This window comes from Chlorocebus sabaeus, chromosome 15, assembly GCF_047675955.1.
Source record: "Chlorocebus sabaeus isolate Y175 chromosome 15, mChlSab1.0.hap1, whole genome shotgun sequence".
NCBI lineage: Eukaryota > Metazoa > Chordata > Mammalia > Primates > Cercopithecidae > Chlorocebus > Chlorocebus sabaeus.
Window position 1 is genome coordinate 18,775,161 of NC_132918.1, and position 22,508 is coordinate 18,797,668.

Genomic DNA, 22,508 nt, shown 5'->3' on the forward strand with positions numbered 1-22,508 from the left:
GCAGAGTGCAGTGTGTCTCCCATGCTCCACAACACAGCACGGCAGCTCAACATATCTCCTTTTCTACAAAAGCCTCCAAAGATTTCTCTTTTCACCTGCTCCCAATTACTGCCACATAACACATGCCTTGAAATGTGATTGCCTCTGGTTTGTAACTCATGCCTAAGGGACCTGCTCCCATTTTCTTTCCTAGTGGAACAAAGGCATTGAAGCCACAGGTTGCTAAAGCAAAGCACTTATTGATTAGATTTCCATCAATATTCAGCTGCTGCTGAGAAGATTAGACTTGGACTCTTAGGTCTGGGTAGCCCAACTCCTCCCTCTCCTTGCTCCTCCTCCTGCAATGCATAACTAGGCCTAGGCAGAGCTGCGAATAAACAGGCAGGAGTTAGTCAGGTGCATGTGCCACACTCACACAAGACCTGGAATTGACAGGAAGACTCCCAACTAGTACAATGACAGAAGATAAGGTAAAGCAGCATTATATTCATTTCAATTCTGGTTTTCAGGAGATAGGGGAATACATTCAAGTCATATAGAGGATTTGGGGGAGGTAGGGTATAGCTACTACAGATCAAAATTAATTCTCTTTACTTTGCCAATTGAAAAACTGTTTCTTATTCAGTAATTGGGGTTTTAAGGATTTTTGCTCAGTTAACTGACTAGTCTGCATAAGTTTTTTCAAGTAATTGTGCATAACCATATTACTAAAGAAATATGTCCCCTCCTAACCAAAAAAAAAAAAAAAAAAGGCAGATTAACCTAAATCTAATCATGAAAACTCATCAGGAATCTTAAAAAATGTCAGTGCAGGAGAGACAAAAGAGGTAGAAGGGTTGTTCTAGATTAAAAGGGACTAAGAAAAACTGACAACGAAATGCAACAAATGATTTAGATTGTGGAAGGAAGAAAAAAACAGCAATAAGGGAACTTTGGAGACAGTTGGGAAATTTTAAATATGGGCTGCATCTTAAATAATATTACTGTATCAACGACACACTCTTGGTTATAATAATGGTATCTAATTATGTAGGAGGATGTCTTTGCTCTTTGTACATGCTAAAGTATTTAGGGGTGAAATGACACAAATGTCTACAGCTTATTTGTAAATGGTTCAGCCAAAACAACACACACACAAACACACACAGAGTGAGAGTTAAACAAACATGGTGAATGTTAACCATTGGTGAATAAAGGCAAAGGTTATGGAATGATCACTGCACTACTGTTTCAACTTCTCTCTAGATATGATACTTAAAAAAAAAACTTAAAAATATAAAGGATACAGTGTCCTTGCTCCCTTATACATGGTTCCTAAATAAACTCACCCACCCCTGTACACACAATAATATAAGTTAATCAATCTGTGCCCTGTAGAGTCTCACCTTTAAGTTCTGATCTGGTGCAAGTTACTCTGTTGAACATTCCTTTATGTCATTAGATGGCATGGTTAACAGCACTGACTTTGGAGTCAGCCAGACTTGGATCTGGGTTCTAGTAATGCCAGTAACCTGCTGTGAGGCCTGGGTTACATTATTTAACTGAGCTTTGGGTTTTCTCTATTATGAGAAAACAAGAGCATATTGGGATACAATATACCCTTTTTATAGGCAAAGAAACTTGGGCTCAGTGACATAATATGGGATATTCAGGGATTATATTAGTAGAGTTTGGGAGTAATTAAATAAGATGATATTAGAGAGGCTTAGACAACAAACATTTTAACGTTAATAGTTATATAATTATTAATAGTGTTAAATATATATTATTTAAATAGTATTTATATTATAAATTGATTATAAAATATAAATTATAAATATATAAATACTTTAAATACATATTATATAAACACTATATGTTTTATGTTTATATATAAAGTTTAAATAAACACTATAAAAAACTATTTATATAGTGTTTATATAATGTGCATTTAAAGAATAATTAGCACATCATGATTTCATGAGTATTATAGCCCAGGATAAAGCTAAGGTAGTTACAACTTTAAGGTCAATATAAAGACAAATATTAAGTTAACAGCTACAGAAGTGGCATGTAGATTTGGCAAAATTCATGAAGGTAGTAATCAAATAACTAAAGTTTGAAAGATACTGCAAAAAGGAAGGTAATGTGCTTAACACAGTGTCTGGCACATAGCAGATGTTCAAGCTTCATTCAAAACTATCATTAATTTTTTCAGGGGCTTTTGAAATTATGTTGTAGATCTTTCCTTGATAACTAAGGAACTGCCTAACAATGGAACCCAGAAAGAATGAGAACTGAGGTAAAGTGCAATGTTTTTCAGCTTTGTGATTCTATCCAGACTTTGAAAGAAGTAGGATAAGCAAGGAACTGGGGTTAAGAGACCTGAGTTGTCACTCTGAATATGCCCAAAATGTTCATAGAAATCAGACAAATAACATAAACAACTTGGCTTGTGAAACCTCAGTTTCTACAACTTAAGAATGGAGGAATCAGACAAGAATCCATTGCTCTCTAAGGTCTCTTTCAACTTAAAAATTCTGTGACTCGATAAGCCCCTGGCATTTTCCAAAGTTGCATGCAAGATCACCTTTGGTTTAGCTTTTGGAGACATGTAGTTTAAAGAAAAGGGTATAAGCTTCTCCTTCCTATCTAGTCAATGAGTAGTTGCTGGAAAAACTTGCTCTGTAGGTTAGCAGTGGGGTTTAAGATCATCAGCTCTGGGTTCCCACCCTAGAGTGTCTGTCACTAGCTGTGTGGTGTTAGGTATGCTCCTTAATCCTCTCTGATCCCTGGTTTCCTCATCTCTAAAACAGGAATGATTTCATGTACTTTGTGGTATTGCAAAGAGTACTGGTAAAGTATGAAAAGTTGACACATGGTTGTTTGACAAAAGAAATGAATGTGATGATAAAGACATGATTAAAGATGCATTTGTCCTGTAGCCCTTTTACTGTTTATAGGAAGACCACATTATTTATCTTAGTCTTTACAGTAATCACATTAACTATTTTTATACCCATTTCTAGGCAAAGAAACTTAGACTCATTGATGTTAGGAGCCTAGCTGGGACTCTTTTGGAGCTTTTCTGACTCCCACATCTATTTGTTTTTTCTAATAGACCCTATATGACTTATAAGCCACAATATAAACACTACATTCTGTTTTATGTTGAAGTTCAGCCATTTGCTTATTCTGCCCTTCCACATTTATCCAGCAGCATATTTTAAAATGGATATGGAATCTAGTTTCTCTAACTTAAAGTTATGAGGCTCCTAATGAAGGCAGCATTTTTTAAAGTGCAAGCTGAACACCTTGTAGCCTATGAAGAAGTTAAGAGAAAAGGTTTGAAGATCTTCCGTACTTCCTGGGTATGCGGCCTTTGGACAAGTCATTTACTCTTTCCATGTGAGCTCCCCCATACACGAAACGATAATAATAATTCCTACCTACAGGGTTGCTGAGAAAATAGGCAAGCCATTTAGAACCTCAGAACTTGGACAGGTTAAGATCCTCTCTAATTTCTTGCTATTTTCAGTGGCACTTATGTACTTTTTCTTATGTCAACTTCTTGGACATTAGAGTGGATGAATGAAGGTTGACAGGGCTTATTAAGACTTGGTCGTTTTTGGAAATTTCCCCTCTTAGAAACAAAACCTCCTCTGACCAAGTCTAGAGCCAAGCCACATACAAGGCTGACTATAAACATTACTTCTTTTCATTTCACAACATTGGAGAAAGAAGAGGGGGAGGGAGCCATTTTAACATGGAGTTCAGAGAGGGGAATTAAACCTGAAAATAAAAGATAAAGAAAAAGAAAGCAAAAGGAAATGCCATCAAACAGTTTCAGAGATTTTGATATTTGGGATAATCACTTTTGTTGGAAATTCTCAGAAATTCAAGTGACCTGCTTAAAATGGATGAGATTGCTCCTTATCTGACCAACCTGGTGAAATTTTCTTGGGGAGTTAAAGTAAGGAACTGCAGGCCCTGGGGTGGCAGGACCACAGCCAACCCTCAAAAAGAAACCAGGAAGGCCAGAGGACAAGGACTCTAATAACACGCTAAGATTTCTAAACGTTTAAAAACTCTCCTATCTCTTTCATAGTTGCTATTTTTGTTATTCTAATAAAATGAGAAATTGATCTTAGAGGCAGCTCCAGAATTTCTATAGCAAGGACTTAGAACAATTTGATTGGAAAGGAATAGGATGGGAGATCCAGCATCTTTAAAAATTAGCTTTCATTTTTGTCAAAGTAATGTGGGACTTTGTGACTTAGGCTGCGTATGTAAAGTGACGGGAGAACTAATGGAGACGATAGGGGAGTAAATCTGCTGCAGCTATTGCTATCACCCCAACTTCAATTTGTGTCGCCTCTGCTCACCATTAGCATGGCTGCTGACTGGACCCTTAAAATAAGGAGAAGTAAATTACATGTTTGTGTGGTAGAGGGACAGGGAGAGAACCCCCAGAGAGCAGAAACCCAGGGATGAAGTAGCAAGTGGCGGTCACTAAGAAACTAAGTGCCACAGAAGAAAAGAAAATGTAGGGATGACATTGGGGAAGTATATTGTGGTCTTGGGCTTGGTGGTGGGAAGACCTGAGGTTCTTCTTCAGCTCAGCTACAGATAAGCAACTGAGTAGGCTTTGCCTTTTTGGACTTTTGTCCAGAGACCTCACCAAAAGTTTCTACTGGTAGGTAGGGGGAAAGGGATTTGTGTGGTAGGTGGTGGGAAAATGTGGTTGAGATTTCTGGGTGTTTGAAGCCAAACAGCAAAACACCCACAAGTGGTAAATTCTGTGGATATGTATGCTCTTAGCTTTTTTAATTTATAAAGATTATGGTCCTAGATTTTTCAGATGTGCTTGACTTTTGAATGTCTGTATCTGACTAATGAGGGATGCGAAATAACCAAGAAGTTAAAAGCATAAGATCTGGAATCAAGTCATTGTTCTTTTATTTACTAGCTGTGAGATGTTAAACTAACCTAGTTATCTATAAAATGGGGACATTAATGGTGCTGCCATGAAGAATGTGGTAGGCAGGATAATCGTCCTCCAAAGATGTCCACAGCTTCATCGCCAGAACCTGGGAATATCTTGCTTTATGTGGCAAAAGACTTTACAGATGAAATTAAGGTAATATTGTCAGTGCCAGAGAGATGTAACATGAGAAGGACTTGACGTTCTCATTACTGGCTATAAAGATGAAAGAAGAATACCAGTAGCCAAGGACATTTGGTGGCATCTAGAGCTGGGAATGGCCCTTAGTTTATAACCAGGCCAAAACAACAGACTTTAGACCTGTAACCGTAAGGAACTGAATTCCACCATCAACCCAAATTTTCTCCAACAGCCTCCAGAAAGGAACACAGCCTACCAACAACCTGATTTTAGTCCAGTGATACTTGTACCAGACTTCCATCTACAGATGTTTTTCGTTGTTGTAGAGATGGACATCTCGCTATGCTGCCCAGGCTGGTCTTGAACTCCTGACCTCAAGCAATCCTCCAGCCTCAACCTCCCAAATGCTGGGATTATCGGCATGAGCTGCCCTGCCTGGCTAAACCTTAAGATAAATAAATTTGTGTTGTTTAAGTTGCTGCACTGGTGGTAATTTGTTATGGCAGCAATAGAAAACTAATAAAAGAAGCAAATGAGATAATCCACATAGTGAACAGGCATGCAGTAAGCATAAGTAGTATTAGGCTTTGAATCTGTTTGCATTGCATCTCACATCAGATAGTCCTGATTTTAGTGATGGAGAGTATGAAGGAGGTGGGTTAAAGCCCTCCCAGGGTACTCCTTATCCCGTCACGTCTGACAATGGTTACTACCTGTAAAAAGGATGAAAATCCCTATCCTTGGAAACAGCTTGAGGGGAAAAAGGATTTAAGGAGAAACCACCAACTAAGTAAATAAAACTCCATCTTAGCTTTGGTTATCTAAGCCACTCACTGAGTTTTACATGTCGAGTTACATTTTAGAGGATAATTCATAATTTTTCATAATCACATAGACCATATATCATATACTGTGTGTATGCATTTTATGTGTAATATATATAATTCATATGTAATAAACATAAAATGTTAAGCTATATCTAAGATATAAATGATATATAAATATATATAAGATATAAGTGATAAATATTAGATGTAAATGATATATAAATATGTAAAATAAATATACATATATATTTTGAGACAGGGTCTTGCTTTGTCACCCAGGCTGGAATGCAGTGGTGCAACCATAGCTCACTGCGGCGTCAACCTCCTGGGCTCAAGCAATCCTCCTACTTCAGCCTCCCGAGTAGCTGGGACTACAGGCATACACCACCATGCCTTGCTAATCTTTGTATTTTTTTGTAGAGACAAGGTCTTGCTATGCTACCCAGGCTGGTCTTCAACTCTTGGGCTCAAGCTATCTGCCCACCTCAGTCCCTCAAAGTGCTGGGATTACAGGTGTGAGCCACTACGCCTGGCCAATTTATATCGAATAAACATATTATACAATATTATATATCACATATATATTATTCTTTTGGGCAATATATATGTATCATATAACCATATCTTTGGGGCCAACTTTGAAGTCCTTTCTTTCAGAGAAGGAAGTGTTAGGAGGGAAAGTCTGTATAGATATCCGCAATATTAGTGAAAGGGGTGGAAGCCTTGTAAACCTACAGATTCCTTATCCCTGCCCCAGAGATTCTAATCCAGTAGAAGGTCTGGGGCTGTCTCCAAGAAGCTACATGTGTAACAGGCTCTCCAAGTAGGGTCTGGTTTTAGAACTACTGGACTAAACAATTTCATGGACTCCCAGGGTGGTTCTGTGATAATATTTTGTAAAGCTTCTGATCTCCAGCTTTTCAGGGTAATGAGGGGTCCTGGCTAATTTGCTATTCTTTATACTCGGGCTTTATACCAGGATAGGGGGATTTAGTATCACCCTAAAATTTAGAGAAAAACTGAAGCTCCTATAAGGGAAGTGGCTTGGGTCATATACCCACTAAGAGAGTGAGAACTGGAATCCATGTTGATGTGACTCATTCATTTACACAACAAAGTTCCTACTATATCCCAAGCTTTTAAAAAATTTAAATTATGTAAATGTACATGAAATACTTTCCTTACGAAATGTCTAATCATATGAATACAAGAAAAAAATTCCTTCACTCTCCTTCTCCAACCTCACATTCCTCCTCAAGGACCATCAACTCATTTATTCTTCAAGAAAACATTCTATGAATTACATACACCATACACAAATCAAATAACTGTTTTATTTTTTAATTCAAACAATTAAACTCATGTTTAAGCCTTTAAAAAAAGTTAGATTACATAACTTCCTTCGCCACTTATAAGTCAGTACACATGATCATATTATTCCTTTTAACTGCTGCATAGCATATGGTATGTATCTGATGTATGTGTTATGATGTATCTGAATCTATTTGACTATTCCCCATTGAACAATATTTAGGTTCTTTCTACAATTTTGCTATCACATGAGTTCATGGGGATGAATGTTCTGCCCCTTTTCTACACAGTTTCATTGTAGCTACATGGAGTTGGGGAGAAAATAGTGGCCCTTATCCTACAACTCTAGGCTGAACTAGATACAAATCCTGAAAAGTAGCCTTCCCTGGATGTTGATGCAGAACATGATATGATAAAGGCTAATGCCTCTTATATGAGTATTGAGGTGTTTTTGTCACCATGTCAACGTCCAAAAGAGCTCCCCATCTCTTTATTACTGGTGTCTTATTTTACTGCTCCCAATGATATAATGGCTCTATCTTGGTGGCTCCTTTCTGTCAGCAGCTATTCTAGTTCTCAGTCCTGATTCTGAATATATATATATATGTGTGTGTGTGTATATATATATATATATATATATATATATCTCAACATATATATATCAACAAATATATATATATATAAAACAACAAAGTTTGGATTTTCTGCATGATGACTATTTGGGTGGATTTTTTTAATAAAGTAATTTCAATGATTTTTCTCATATATTTTATACATCCCTATTCTGGTATGCAGTGAATAGACAGGAGAGGTATGTTATTCTCATACACATATATGGAAAAGAATGTTTGTTTCCTCCCCTGGAAGAAGCTGTCCCAAACTTCTTTGAGTTTTAGCAGCATAGGGGAAATGATGAATGGCTCTCACATTCTGGTATGAACACCACCTGCCAGCCTGGAGCACAGGGCATACTGCAAATCCATACTGAGGGGAAAGAACCAGCCTATGGAGTCTGTAAGAAGTTCAAGCTGCAGCCTTGCAGAAAGATGGGAAACTAAAATTGCCTGGTGTTTCCCTGCCCTGTGTCTCTCCCCCTGCAGGTCACTGGGACCCTGGTTTTCACTGTCATCACCGCTGTGCTGGGTTCCTTCCAGTTTGGATATGACATTGGTGTGATCAATGCACCTCAACAGGCAAGTGAAATATGTACAAGTTCTCTTTTTGGCAAGTTCTGTCAGTGATAGATATCATATGTTCCTCATACACAGAGATAAAAGGTGTCCACGTGGGAGACACAAGGTCATCCTGGCCTGTCAGGTACGATGTGCACTGTTCCAAAGGTGATAACTTGGCCTTGACTCCTCAATTAGCAATCACGGGGGAGAAAAAAAGGAGGCAATAAATAATTCTTAATCTCTGACTCTGCTGTTTGCTGAGCTCACAGAAAACTCCAGGCAGAATATCATGTGCTAAAGGAAACTTCAAAAAAAAAAAAAGAAGAGCTCATTGCAACATTCATTCAGAGCTCTCAGCCATACATGAATGAAAAGTGCCGGGGAATAAGGATGTTTCACTCAGGGCACATTTTTTGAGCACCTGCTTATTTGCATCAGGTACTTTAACATATGATCTCCCCAAGTGGATCCTCCCAACAACCTTATTATGACCATTTCCAGTCTATATTAAAACCTTAAGAAGCCCTAAACTAAAAGAGATTATGGTCCTTCCCCCACCATTCCTGTCTCCCATAAGTGATCCAAAGTAAAGTAATATAAAACTTTAGAATAATATTCAAGAAGTTCAACAAAGTTTGGATTTTCTCCATGATCACTCTTTGGGTGAATTTTTAATCAAGTTATTTCAACCATTTTTCTCATATATTTTGTGCATCCTTATTCTGGTATTTAATGAATACACAGGAGAGGTATGTTATTCTCAGTTCCCACAGCCCATAAGTCGGGGAACCAGGACTTCATTCCCATCTGCTCTAACTAGACTGTGAGGTCATTGAAGGCAGGACTGATTAATTGTTCCTCTTCCTATCACTGGTGCCAAGCACAGTAGTTGGCATAAAGAAGGTACTCAATAAAGAGGAGTGAATTAATGAAAGAGAGAAGAGGAACTTGGGGAAGAGGTGGCATAAAGTGAAGGTACAAACATTTTTTGGATGCCTTCTATAAGTCCATTATATTTCCTCTGCTTCTTTTAGAACATCAGGCCCCAGGGAAAATGAAAGATACTGCAGGGTGTGGATATGTGAAATACGCGCTGACCATAATCCATCACCTGAAAAGGGCTGCTTCCTACTGAAAGATGTGCTCCGATTAGGTGCCACAATCATCAGGAGTGTGGCAGGCTAAGAGATCCAGGGCATAGTGCTGGGGATCAAGAGACGAGGGTCATATCTCTTTTGTGTGGGTGATGACAACACATGCCAATTTAGCAGGTTTCCTGGAATTTAACATCATTTAACAATTTAACACTCAACATCACCATGACTTGATTAATAGAGCCCCTTCTCTTTTTGTGGAAGACCTTATCACACCATTAATTAAACCATCCCTGGCCGGGCTCAATGGCTTACACCTGAAATCCCAGCACTTTGGGAGGCTGAGGCGGGCAGATCACCAGAGGTCAGGAGTTCAAGACCAGCCTGACCAACATGGAGAAATCTCGGCTCTACTAAAAATACAAAATTAGCTGGGCGTGGTGGCACATGCCTGTAATCCCAGCTACTCAGGAGGCTGAGGCAGGAGAATCACTTGAACCTGGGAGGCAGAGGTTGCAATGAGCCGAGATTGCACCATTGCACTCCAGCCTGGGGAACAAGAGCGAAACTCCATCTCAAAATAATAATAATAAAAAATAAAAATTTAAAAAATTTTTAAAAAATTAAACCATTCCCTCCAGTCTTAAAGGGAAGCTTAGGCTAAGGTTTCACATCCTTCAATCAAAGTCCCAGAGCCAGAGCTGAAAACAGCGATCCCCATGCTGGCGTCCAAGTTAGTGCTCTCTCTATATACAGGCCCTTCCCTTTGTGTTTAAACTGCTGCTGGAACACCATTAAATAAGAGATTTTTAAGCCCTTTTTATCAGCTGAATGACATTTAGGATTATTTGAAAGGATTTTAAAATCACACTTTCGTACGGTTATGAAAATGACACATGCCTACTGAAGACAGTATTAGAAAAAAAAATACCCATAATTATTCTACCAGAATGAGCAAACTGCTGAGAACATTTTGGATATTTCCTTCCAGCTTTTTTTTTCTATGCATATTATTCATATAAGGCAGCCTTCTAGTGAGGCAAATGTTTTCGTTTTAGTTTTTTGAGACAAAGTCTCGCTCTACTGTCCAGGCTGGAGATTTTCACTTCAACCTTTGCCTCCTGAGTTCAAGTGATTCTCCTGCCTCAGCCTCCTGAGCAGCTGAGATTACAGGCTCCAGTCACAATGCTTGGCTAATTTATTGTATTTTTAGTAGAGACAGGGTTTCACTACATTGGCCAGGCTGGTCTCGAACTCCTGACCCCATGTGATCCGCACACCTCAGCCTCCCAAAGTGCTAGATTACAGGCGTGAGATACGGTACCCGGCTTGAGGCAAATGTCTTGATCAGAATTCTTTTATAAGAGGATGCTCAATTATTCCCCTCACTCAGCTGGCATTACCAAATAGGCCTTTGCCCATAACTAGTAACCCAGAGCAGCTGCATTCCAGGTCCTTTACAGAGAGTACCCTCCCAGCTCACTGATGCTAAATAGTGACCAAATCATCATTGAGAGGAAGATGAGGCCATCTTCCTCCCATGTCCTATAATTCATCTGAATTATATGAAGCACATTACAAAATATGGCTCCATGAAATTTAGTTTTCAATGTTGTTCATTCTGTTACAAACTTAACTCTATGAGGACCCACAGGAGAAACTTCCTTCAGGTCTCAATGCCTTCTCAAGGGCCACTAAGTTATTGTTATCTTAGGAATTCATCAATAATATACCTGGTTGTTTTCCTCTCTTTGCCCTGGTGGCTAGGAAGTTTACTGGTAAATGTATAGCTCACTTCCAACAAAGATATGCCACCTAGTGTTTGAATTCTGTACGCTAACTTTATTTTTGACCCTCATCTTAACTTTTCCAGTCTTTTTTCTTATATCCACTTTTATGATTCTGTTAAAATATGTATATGTCAATTTAAATCCTGCTGTGCAGAAGTAATGCTAGCATGAAAATGTATCTTTTTAGCCTGCAGAATATATATATTTTTTGAGACCCAGGTCTTACTTTGTCACCCAGGCTGGAGTGCAGTGGCTCCATCCTGATTCACTGCAGCCTCAATCTCCCAGGCTCAAGCAATCTTCCCGCTTCAGCCCCCCAAGTAGCTGGGACTACAGGCGTGTGCCACCATGCCTGGGTAATTTTTAGTATTTTTCGTAGAGACGGAGTTTCACCATATTGCCCAGCCTGGTCCCAAACTCCTGAGCTCAAGCAATCCACCACCTCGGTCTCCCAAAGTGCTGGGATTATAGGTGTGAGCCACCATGCCCAGCCTAGCCTGCAGAATAGTTTCAATTTCAATAGTTGCCAATATAAAAAACTTGAAAAATGTTACATAATTACATAAAAATTTTACATAATTACATAAAGTCAGATTTCTGACTTTCTGTTAAAAAATTAAAGGTCATCCAGCACCAGTTTCACATTTGCAGCTTCCTTCTGCTCTCCAGTTCTACAATCCTGACCATTCCGTATTAGTCCCAAATAGTGGAAAATGTATTTTAGTCTCCCAGTCATCAAAGTATTACATGTTCCCTTCATTTATTTGTTCCTGCCTGGTTCTTATTGGCAATGGAATTTATAACCTCTATTTTATAGGATATGGCCAACTGTAAACAAATCTATCCATGTTTATATGTATATAAAACACATAATTGAGATGGTACTAGTTAAACACATAACAAACACTTTAAAGAAAAAACAAACAAAAATACATAGAATGTTTGAAATAGTAAAGCTATTTTTCTTTATCTCCTAGATAATAATATCTCACTATAGACATGTTTTGGGTGTTCCAGTGGATGACCGAAAAGCTATCAACAACTATGTTACCAACAGTACAGATGAACTGCCCACAATTGCATACTCAATGAACCCAAAACCAACCCCTTGGGCTGAGGAAGAGACTGTGGCAGCTGCTCAACTAATCACTATGCTCTGGTCCCTGTCTGTATCCAGCTTTGCAGTTGGTGGAATGATTGCATCATTCTTTGGTGGGTGGCTTGGGGACACACTTGGAAGGTAGGCAAACTTCATAAATAAGCATAAACAGAAACTTGCGTATTTTCATTTTCTTAACATTTGTTTAGAAAAATATTATCTTTCTTCTTGCGGAACAGCGTTAGAGTTGTTTTTTCAACTCATGACCCTATGAGGCATATCAGTGTTAGATCAAATCAATGAAAGTTTGATTAATTGTTCGGACATTTACCAAACGTGATTTTTGTGTGTATTTCTAGATAATTGCTTTGATCCTCTAGCTTTGTAATTTATACAATATACTAGGAGACCACGACACAAACGGTTAACTCAGGAACTCAGCAGAAGAGACTAGAGTTTTTAACCTGGGAGTCCACTGTTTGTTTCACCAAATCACACTGTTTCTCAAACATCCAGTCTTTCCTTTTTAAATTAGAATTTGGCATTTGGATCAGTCAAGTACAAAGGTTCAGTCAATATCCCCAACTCCCAGTTGCCCAATGTACTTGGTATGTGGTTTCTGGCTGCTGGTCCTGCTTGCTATCTCAAAGCCCCAACCAGAGATGAGGCAAGAGATACCTCCATTTATCACTTGGGTGTCTGTTAGGTTTTTTGGATTAAAAATATCAGTGGAACTCCTTTACCCTCAAATTCTACTTATTCATGCAATGTACTACAGCTGTTGGAATTTCCCATCCTATATAGAGAGGAAATAAAACCAGAGTATCAAATGATTATTTTTTAGATTTATTTTTTCTCCTATTTGAGCCCACCTTTTGCACATTACCTTTTTTCTCATAAAAATAATATATGAAAAATTTAGAAAAATGAAAATGCCTTTAAAGATGTAAATAACAATTTAGGCAACTAGTTTAATAATTCTGAATTATAATTCACTTATATTTTTAAATTCTTATTATAAATTATAATTTTTAGCTCTCTATTAAAATTCTGATAACTCTTCCTCTTATACTGGAGCTTTTATATAATATGACTATAAGTTTTCTTAACTACAATATCATGGTAACCCAAGTTGTATTATTATTTTTATTTGAAATGGCGTTTTCTCCACCATAAAAGCCAGTGGTCAGTTTCTTACCTTTTAATCAACTTGCTGATGTTCAGTTGAACTTTAAATAAGAATCTGTAAAACACAGATTAATAAACTGAATTTCATCATTTAAAAAAATTTAAAGATTATTTCAATGTGTATCAAGTTGCTTTAAGTAGTAAGTGGAGAATTCTCTAGATTAATTATTTATTTATAAAGTAAATTATTCCCTAGCAAGTAGACTCAGACAAAAGGAAAAAGGAAAAATAATTTAAAAAAATTTTTTTAAGTAAATCAAATTAAGCAAAATTAAATTACGTTTTAAAATATGAACAAATCATTTAGCAACTACTGATATTTTATACTACTTCTCATTCCTGAAGAAAAAATGTAAACCCTGGTTGCCCCTCATTTAGAGGTAAGATTCTGATAAGTTCAGTGACTTAAACTAAAACATTTAATTAGTGTTAATATTTAATTAACACTTAATGAAGCCAATACACAAACCTTCTGAAGTCTTAGGATTTGGCATCAACAATGGTTATACCTCAAAACAATATCAAATGACCATGTATCAAATGACCTATAATAAACAAAAAGTGAGGTTTCTTCTAGCTTTTAGTAGAAAAATGATCCTCCTTGAAAAGCAGCCCAAAAGTTCACAACTTCAACATCAAAATTAAGAAAAAAGTTATCAGTATCCCCTATAAAACTATCTTTCTAGATTCATTGAGAAGTGACATGATTTTCATTATTACCAGTGTCATTTATCCATCAGTTAAAAGTAAATAAATAAAAATGTAATACTTCCACTATTGCCTTATAAAAAAAAGTATTTCCTTGCAATTGTGTAATAGTCAATAGATGTCTGTGGCCACCATTTCTAGTTTTGGGTTTGCAAGGCCAATTTTTTCAACCTGTGCATTTACAGTTTAATTACCAGGGTATGGTAGAGAAGACTATGGTCTGTGCAATCCACACTACCATGAGTAAAGGAAGCGATGCATAGCTTGCCTTTGAATGCATGCATTCTTTTCCATAAAAAATGGAACTCATTAAAATGAAGCATTACCCTTTGGCTTCACACAGATCAAGTCCAAGATCTGTCACTTAATAGCTGTATGAAAATGAGCAAGTTATTAGGTTCTCTAAAATGTTTTCCTCCCATCTGCAATGTGAAAACAAAAATAATACCTACCTCATGGCATTATTGTGAGGATTTAATGAGAACAAATATAAAAGGTTTAAAACAATGCCTGACATATATTAAGCAAGCAGCAAATGTGGCCTCATTTTGATGATGATGATGATGATGACCACAATGACCATGACCACGACAATAATGAAGCCTATACTATCTGAAGTATTTAGAGTCAGATTTTAAGAACTATATTTAGGTAGAATTAAGTTTCTTTTTCCCTGATTCAGCTATTTCATGTATTTTTAAAATTATTTATTTGTGGCCATTTCTCATATCTGAACAGACATTAAAAGAATTTAAATTATATAAAGTGCTCCTGCATCCTTTGGTGATAGGGAAAGGGTACTTTTGGGTGATCTGGCATCCAAGATTCTTCCAGGCTATTTCTTTTATGACTTTTTATCTTTTTTCCCCTAATAAAAGAGACTATTAGCTAGGTGGTAACAACCTGTTAAGGTCAATTATTGAATTTGCCTGCCCTCTGTCCCTGTGTAGACAAAAAGCATTTCACAATAGTCTAAACTACTAACCACCCCTTAACTGTTTTTCTACTCTGTAGCTCTGGGGCTAGCCAGCTCTAAACACTCTGTTTCCCTATACTCATTTCATACTGCTGCTGTAATGAATTATCCCCAATTTAGTGGCTTAAAACAACACAAATATGTTTTCTCATAGTCTTGGAAGTCAAAAGTCCAAACTCAGTTTTAGTTAGCTAAAGTCAAAAGGTCAATAAGGCTGTTCCTTCTGAAGGCTCTGAGGAAGAATGCATTCCTTGCCCTTTTCCAGCTTGCAGTGACCAACTATATTCTCTGGCTTGTGGCCCCTTCCTCCATCTTTGAAGCACAACATTCTAATCTCTACTTCTGTCATCACATCACCTGCTCCTCTTCTACCTTACTCTTATAAGGACACTTGTGATTACATCATTGGATTCACTCAAATAATTCAAGATAATCTCCCCATCTCAAGTTTCTCAATCACATCTGCAAAATCTCATTTGCTATGTGAGGTAACATTTACAGAGTCTGGGGGTTATGCTGTAGGCTGCTGGGAAACATGATTTAGCCTATCACGTGGATGTTAGACAATCACTGCAGTATATGACTTTATAGCTTTATGCTCCAGAAAAAAAAAAAAAAAAAATCTGTTGGTGTTAAAGACACTTGCATAGAAAAAGCCCACCTATCAAAGTTTGAAGCAGTGAAATAGAACATAACAAGGACGTTTACATTTCTTTTGGCACAAACATTTTCACACCTGTCTACTCAGACATTTATTGGCCTTACTATTATCTTTTTGACTGCAAAAAAAGGTTTTCTGTGTACCTTGCTTTCGCATTAATTAGAAATAAAAGGAACGGATATCTGCAAATGTTGTCAATTTACATCTGATTAATTTTGAAAGTGTTTTTGTTGCTACTGTCAGCTCTATTATGTATTTTACACTGGTCACTATTAATTTATAGATTTTGGAAATATGCTGGCATATATTAAAATAAGGATAATTATAATTCTCTAGATAAGGCTTAAAGTAAGTTTTAAATTACTTCCAAATAATTTATACAAAAGGAAATTTAACTTTGAAAGTTCCTTTCCTATCTAGATCAATTAAAAACCTGTGCCACTGAAAGAAAAAAAAAAGTTGTAGGTTACAACTACAGAATTGAATTTAGCTATCACCAGGCAATTATTCTTTAAAACAATCAACTTAGAGAAAACTTAGTTAACTCTTTGAAAAACTGTCAGAAGTGTTATCTTAAGCTAGTCATCACCGTGACTGAATCATCTCTATCAAAATGTAGAGACTGCGCTTGAGCCTGGGAGGTCAAGGCTGCAAAGAACCATGATGGTGCCTTTGCACTCCAGCCTGAGTAACAGAGCAAGCGAGACCCTGACTCAAAATAAAAGAGAAACATGTAGAGATCAAGTGGATGCAACCTAGGTTCTTTCATCATAAATCTTGCTTATTACTAATACTTTAGTCCATAGATGAGTCAAATTAGCAATCTTGGTTCAAGATTCCCCAACTAGGTTTTACAGCAAAATTAAAATAATTTCTCTTAAGTTAAAAAAAAAAAAAAAAAAAAAACTCAACATGCTCTGAAAGCAAATAATTCTAGCAAGTTTTGATGCTGAATTTATATTCCTTGCTTTTTAAAATTTCAGAATCAAAGCCATGTTAATAGCAAACATTCTTTCATTAGTTGGAGCTCTCTTGATGGGGTTTTCAAAATTGGGACCATCTCATATACTTATAATTGCTGGAAGAAGCATATCAGGACTATATTGTGGTAAGTCTCTCTCTCTCTCTCTCTCAAACACACACACACACACACACACACACACACACACACACACACCCCTACCTTTGTCTGAAAGTAACTCTAAAGGCAGATGTGGTAGCATTCAGGGATATTTTTGAGTCTAGGGTGACATCACAGAGGGAAAGGCAATAGCATAAAGTTGAAATCCAAAGTCAGGGGGGTTTGGGACCAGTAAGTAGGAATTATGATGCTATCAAGGTCCTTGTCCATGGCAATGACATCATTTCTAGTTGTATGATCACAGACAAATTATTTAACTCTGATTCTCAGTTGCTTCATTTATTAAATGAAGTGGATAATAATATCTACCTTATAGGGTGATTGTGAGAACACATGTAAAATGTTCCGCATAGAATCTGACATACAGTAAGCTACCAGTAAATGCTAGCTGTTGTTATTACTGCTGCGCTATAGCAGACAGTGGGAGACTGCTATACCACGACCCTTAATTCTGCCCTTATGGAATACCTGGCTGCCATGTCTCCATCTCTTCTATCTGACAAGACCTTAACACTCTGAACCCATCTCTTAGACCACATTCCCCAGCCCTGTATGATTCTAGACATGACCGAGTGAAGCATTACGGTGGTGGTGTCTACAGGGAGAGGGAATCAGACAGAAGCAGCTGATACTTAAAAGTTCAGAATAAAGGAAAGAGGTTCCTCTCATGAACTTTATTCTGAATAGTGGGAATCACTAGTTTTTAGAGACAGCTTTTCAAACATTCAGAAGCAATTAATTAGCAGACGTCTGAACAAAGGCAGAATCATTCAATCTCTCTCTAAAACAAATGGCTAAATCTTTAACTTCTGCCATTGAAGCTCTGATTTTGATGGTACTAGGTTGAGATTTTAACCCATTTTCACAAATTATAGTTGCCTTTCAAGGCACTTCTATCCACGGGGATGGGGAAGGAGTCGTGAGGACATAGATTTGTATATAAAAGTATTTTTAACATTTTTATCTACAGAAAAGACTTGAATTCCATGTGTCTTCAATGATCAGTTGAAGCAAAAGTCTAAAATACGAAGTTAACAGCCTAATTAAATCTCTTTTTATTATTTTCAATGTTAATACAAATAACTGAAGGTCAGTATAGCTTTACCAAGGTAAAGAGTCAACCCCAAATGTGGAAAGAGCTTTGGATCCAGAGCAAATAAATTCTGGCACTATCTCTGCCTGGCCTTAAACACTAAATCTGAGCCTCAGTTTCTTCTCCCATAAAATGCAGATAATAACACTATGAATGAAGTCCCAATTATTATTCTTCTTTCTTTTCTCTCCATTTAAAAAAATACAGTGTGAAAAAAATTATGAAATATTTTTGGTAAAACTGAAAATAAATGCTATAAATACATTGTAAAACAACCTATAACTAGCATAGTCAACCAACTTGTGCTCCCCAACCATCTTCTAATATTATGTTTGGCCCTATTCTGAGTATTAAAGTTCCTAAAAATTATAGGAAATATAATTTGACTTCAAGTTCATGTGACTTCAGACCTGTGAGCTTATCTACATTATTCTGTTTTTCAGGTATAGTATTAGGTATTACAGAAAGATAGTACAACTTAGAATAGAGGCAAATAAATGATTTTTTTTATTTAAGATCAACAGGCTACACATTAAAAGTCACCTGTAAAATTCAGCTGAAATACAGATGCCATATCACACATATAAATGTTCATTTGAGATATTAAGAACAACTTGAAGCATTAAAAGATGTATTTTGAAAACAATTGTCAAAGCATCTTTTACACAAAGATCATCCATTTCAATTTGATAGGCAGGTAGTTTCTAAGAAGAAGCCTCTGCAAATCCTGTTTTTAAATATTTAAGAAAATGCCAAACTTTAATTCACCCTTGCCTATTGATAGTCTCTGAACTTTTTACACAATCAGCAAATGGCTGGACATTCCATTTCCAGCACAACTGATTACATGTGCATTTAAGAAAGCTTCAGGAGGCAGAATGACCTAGTGCTTTCAAATGCTCTGTATTCATTTAAGTACCAAAAGTCTTTCTTCAAATAAAATTTTTTCTGAGGCCTAATATTTGAATAGAATAAAGGAGCTGAGTTTCTCTGGTTTCTAACTGGGGAAGAGTCCATAATATCCTTAACCTCTTCTACCTCTCTGCACCTCCCCTCCCCGCTCATCACCAACCCCTCTACATTGTGGAAATTCAGATAGGGCATATTGTTCTCACACTAATGCTCTGTTGCTTGTGATCTTTGGCAAGCTGTTTCTCACATCTATCAAGAGGCTGGTGGAGATATGTTCTGATTTCCTTTAATCTCATGAGCCCTGATTAAGAATATTATTAAAACATTCTTCAATTTCTTTTCTGAAGACAACCTAAGGCATTATGATGTAAACTAAAAATTAACATGAATTTTAATTAAATAAGATGATGTAATGAAGAACTGCCAAATACATGACTAACCATTTCTTTCTATTCATATTTCCAACTACAACTGCATTTGGGGTCATATCAAATATCTCTTGCACAAACTATGTCTATACCTAGGAACAAGGGTTCATCCTTCCAGTGAACTCAGGGAGGGGCTTTTATTCAAGATATATACTGTACTTAAACCAAATTGTTGTTATTGAGACAGTCCTCGTTGCACTTTAACATTTATGTTCATGTTTCATGCAGGGCTAATTTCAGGCCTGGTGCCTATGTATATTGGTGAAATTGCTCCAACCACTCTCAGGGGCGCACTTGGCACTTTTCATCAGCTGGCCATTGTCACGGGCATTCTTATTAGTCAGGTAAAAACTCCCCATCCTTATCCCCTACTGCACCCATCTACTTCATCCTCTGCAGTACCACTACTACTATTGCATCCCCTACTGTACTTCCTCCACTTCATTCATCTTCTCCCTCCCTGACTGTCCACTCTCACTATAGACCAGCACAGAAAGAGAAGCCAATTCTACCAGTGGTAGCGGAGGTGGTGTAGAGACATAGACTTTTTCACTCAAAGGTAAATTATTATCACTCATCCCTTTTCCCCTTGGAATTGTTGGTGGGATAGTACTGGAGGTGACCTGGCAAGCCAGGTCTTAACTTCAGAGCTATTCTAGAGTTAAACTATTCCATTTAGATTATAAGAAATAGAAAACTTCAAGGATTGGATTGCCTGGGTTGCCTTTGTTTTAAACATCTTACTTGGGAATCTAATATGTAAGTCATTGCCACAGGAGCTCCTGTTCAGTTGAGGCTATCCTTCCCTTCTACCCTATGGTGTCAGAGGGAGTCTGGGACCCCACGCCTATGACAATCCAGAGGGTAGTCTATAAACTATTGCCATACGAATCACCAAGACAGTTCTCATCACAGTAATTGTTCTATCTATGGAACCCCTTTCTATTTAAGTTCTGCGTAATATAAGAAGGAAATACCAAGCAAAGGTCCAAAGTCATGGCTGATTTTAGCACAACCAGATTCTATCTGGTTGCCTGGAGAATACAGCTACGTGTTGCTTTAGATATCAAGTATATATTTTTGTCTAAGCTTGGTTGATTCTCATCCTGACTGTCCAACTGGAGTTGATGAAAATGAACCTAGGTTAATTCCTTATATAGCAAATAGTTCCTAATTTAGTTAAAGTGAGACATGATAGTTAATAGTTAATAGTTTCCAAAGTTGTCAGAGACTACTATTAAATAGTCAAAGTACTTTTTCAACAAATTGGTGTAAAAGGTAGATCCGAAGTATTATGTAGTTGATATGCTTCCTCTTTGCATTTTCAGATTGTTGGTCTTGAATTTATCTTGGGCAATTATGATCTGTGGCACATCCTGCTTGGCCTGTCTGGTGTACGAGCCATCCTTCAGTCTCTGCTACTCTTTTTCTGTCCAGAAAGTCCCAGGTACCTTTACATCAAGTTAGATGAGGAAGTCAAAGCAAAGCAAAGTAAGTCTGTGGATGGTTTTTCTTTCTTCCTACTGTTTGAGCGTTATCAGCTAATGTAAAACAGTGTATTATATAATGTAAAACAGTGCCTTCTGCATGAAGCTGCTGATTAAATGTAAGAAGAATGTGCAAAATCGCTTTTGTATGACTGGCGCATGTCATTTGGCACCCATAGGCATTCAGTTAACCGAAACCAGAAATCCATATACAGGGTATTAGACTCAACCAGAGGTTTCTCAAAGATCCCTCCAGCATTATGCTTCTAACATAATGAGGATCTAGTTGTATTTGTCATAAGATGAAGCCAAATGTTCCGTTTTTCTTTTAAATCAAAGAGCAGGATTTAACAAAAAAAAGAATTTCCAACACCCATGCTATTAAGTAATAGAACGGGGCATGCAGAAATGTAGCTCTTTCATTAACATAAAAATAAATTTCTTTTTGTTTTGACTTGAGTTGTTTCAACCTGATCATTTCCTGGCACAGGCTTGAAAAGACTCAGAGGATATGATGATGTCACCAAAGATATTAATGAAATGAGAAAAGAAAAAGAAGAAGCATCAAGTGAGCAGAAAGTCTCTATAATTCAGCTCTTCACCAATTCCAGCTACCGACAGCCTATTCTAGTGGCACTGATGCTGCACATAGCTCAGCAATTTTCTGGAATCAATGGGGTAAGTTTAAGAACACCCACTAACTCTTCAGAGCACAGTGAATTAAAACAGGGAAGACAAGGGGTACAAGTTTAAATAGCTAAAAGATATTTTAAGGTATTGGCATCATGGGTCTTGCTACAACAAACATACATTGGGCATTAATTTTCATTTTGCCTGAAAAGTTTTCTAAAATTACTTAACAATTTTTTTAAATGTCAACAGTCAATGGTACTGTATATCTATTAAGGTGAAGGCAAAAAGCAAAAGTCTTAATACATCCAAGGAGAGAAAAGGAGAATAATTATACAACCCTCCCCCAAAAAACTGCAAGAGCTTCTACAGTTGAGTATTGAAATTAGGATTTCTGATAGCCCAAGTCAAACGGAATCCATGGTTCCTTTCATCTATTTAAATGAAGTATACCAGATAGCCAGGTGCAAAGAGCAGTTTCCTGCCATCCAAGAAACTCTCACTCCATTTGAGGAGATAGCACATAAAATAAATAATACAGTAAACTGGCATGCTATTGGTGACTAAGGGTAGTAGACAATACATGATTGAAAAACATACTGACCATTGAACTAGCTAGCTTTTAGGTCTTACATTGAAACCCCTGCATCATGCAGACTAAGATGGTCCTACTGGCAATTAACTACTAGAGGAAAAAATTAAGCATTTGTCAAGAAACTAGATTAAAAACAAAACAAACAAAAAATACTTCTCTCCTTTTGTTGCTGTTAAAAATGTAAATTGGACATTTGCTGTAGTGAGCCAATGCCAAATCCACATGGGACACTTTGTGGGTGACTGAGATATGGGCAAACACTTAAGGGAGGCAAAGGAAGTAATTCCCA

The 22,508-nt window shown here is 37.1% G+C and overlaps 1 protein-coding gene and 1 long non-coding RNA gene across 2 annotated transcripts in view; one reads left to right on the forward strand and one right to left on the reverse strand.

The window, feature by feature from the left end:
- Positions 1–346: 346 nt before the first annotated feature.
- The window catches only part of SLC2A2 (solute carrier family 2 member 2), a 30,441-nt gene continuing 8,279 nt past the window's right edge, over positions 347–22,508 (forward strand). The window contains exons 1-7 of the mRNA XM_007972108.3: positions 347–470; positions 8,343–8,435; positions 12,279–12,541; positions 16,917–17,041; positions 19,736–19,851; positions 20,836–20,998; positions 21,485–21,672. Of these exons, the coding sequence (XP_007970299.3) occupies positions 456–470; positions 8,343–8,435; positions 12,279–12,541; positions 16,917–17,041; positions 19,736–19,851; positions 20,836–20,998; positions 21,485–21,672 (963 nt within the window). The 5' untranslated portion in view covers positions 347–455. The remainder of the gene's footprint in view (positions 471–8,342; positions 8,436–12,278; positions 12,542–16,916; positions 17,042–19,735; positions 19,852–20,835; positions 20,999–21,484; positions 21,673–22,508) is intronic.
- LOC119620715 (uncharacterized) overlaps positions 13,591–22,508 on the reverse strand; it is a 108,478-nt gene continuing 99,560 nt past the window's right edge. Inside the window, exon 3 of the long non-coding RNA XR_005237268.2 lies at positions 13,591–13,643. This is a non-coding gene — a long non-coding RNA (uncharacterized lncRNA). The remainder of the gene's footprint in view (positions 13,644–22,508) is intronic.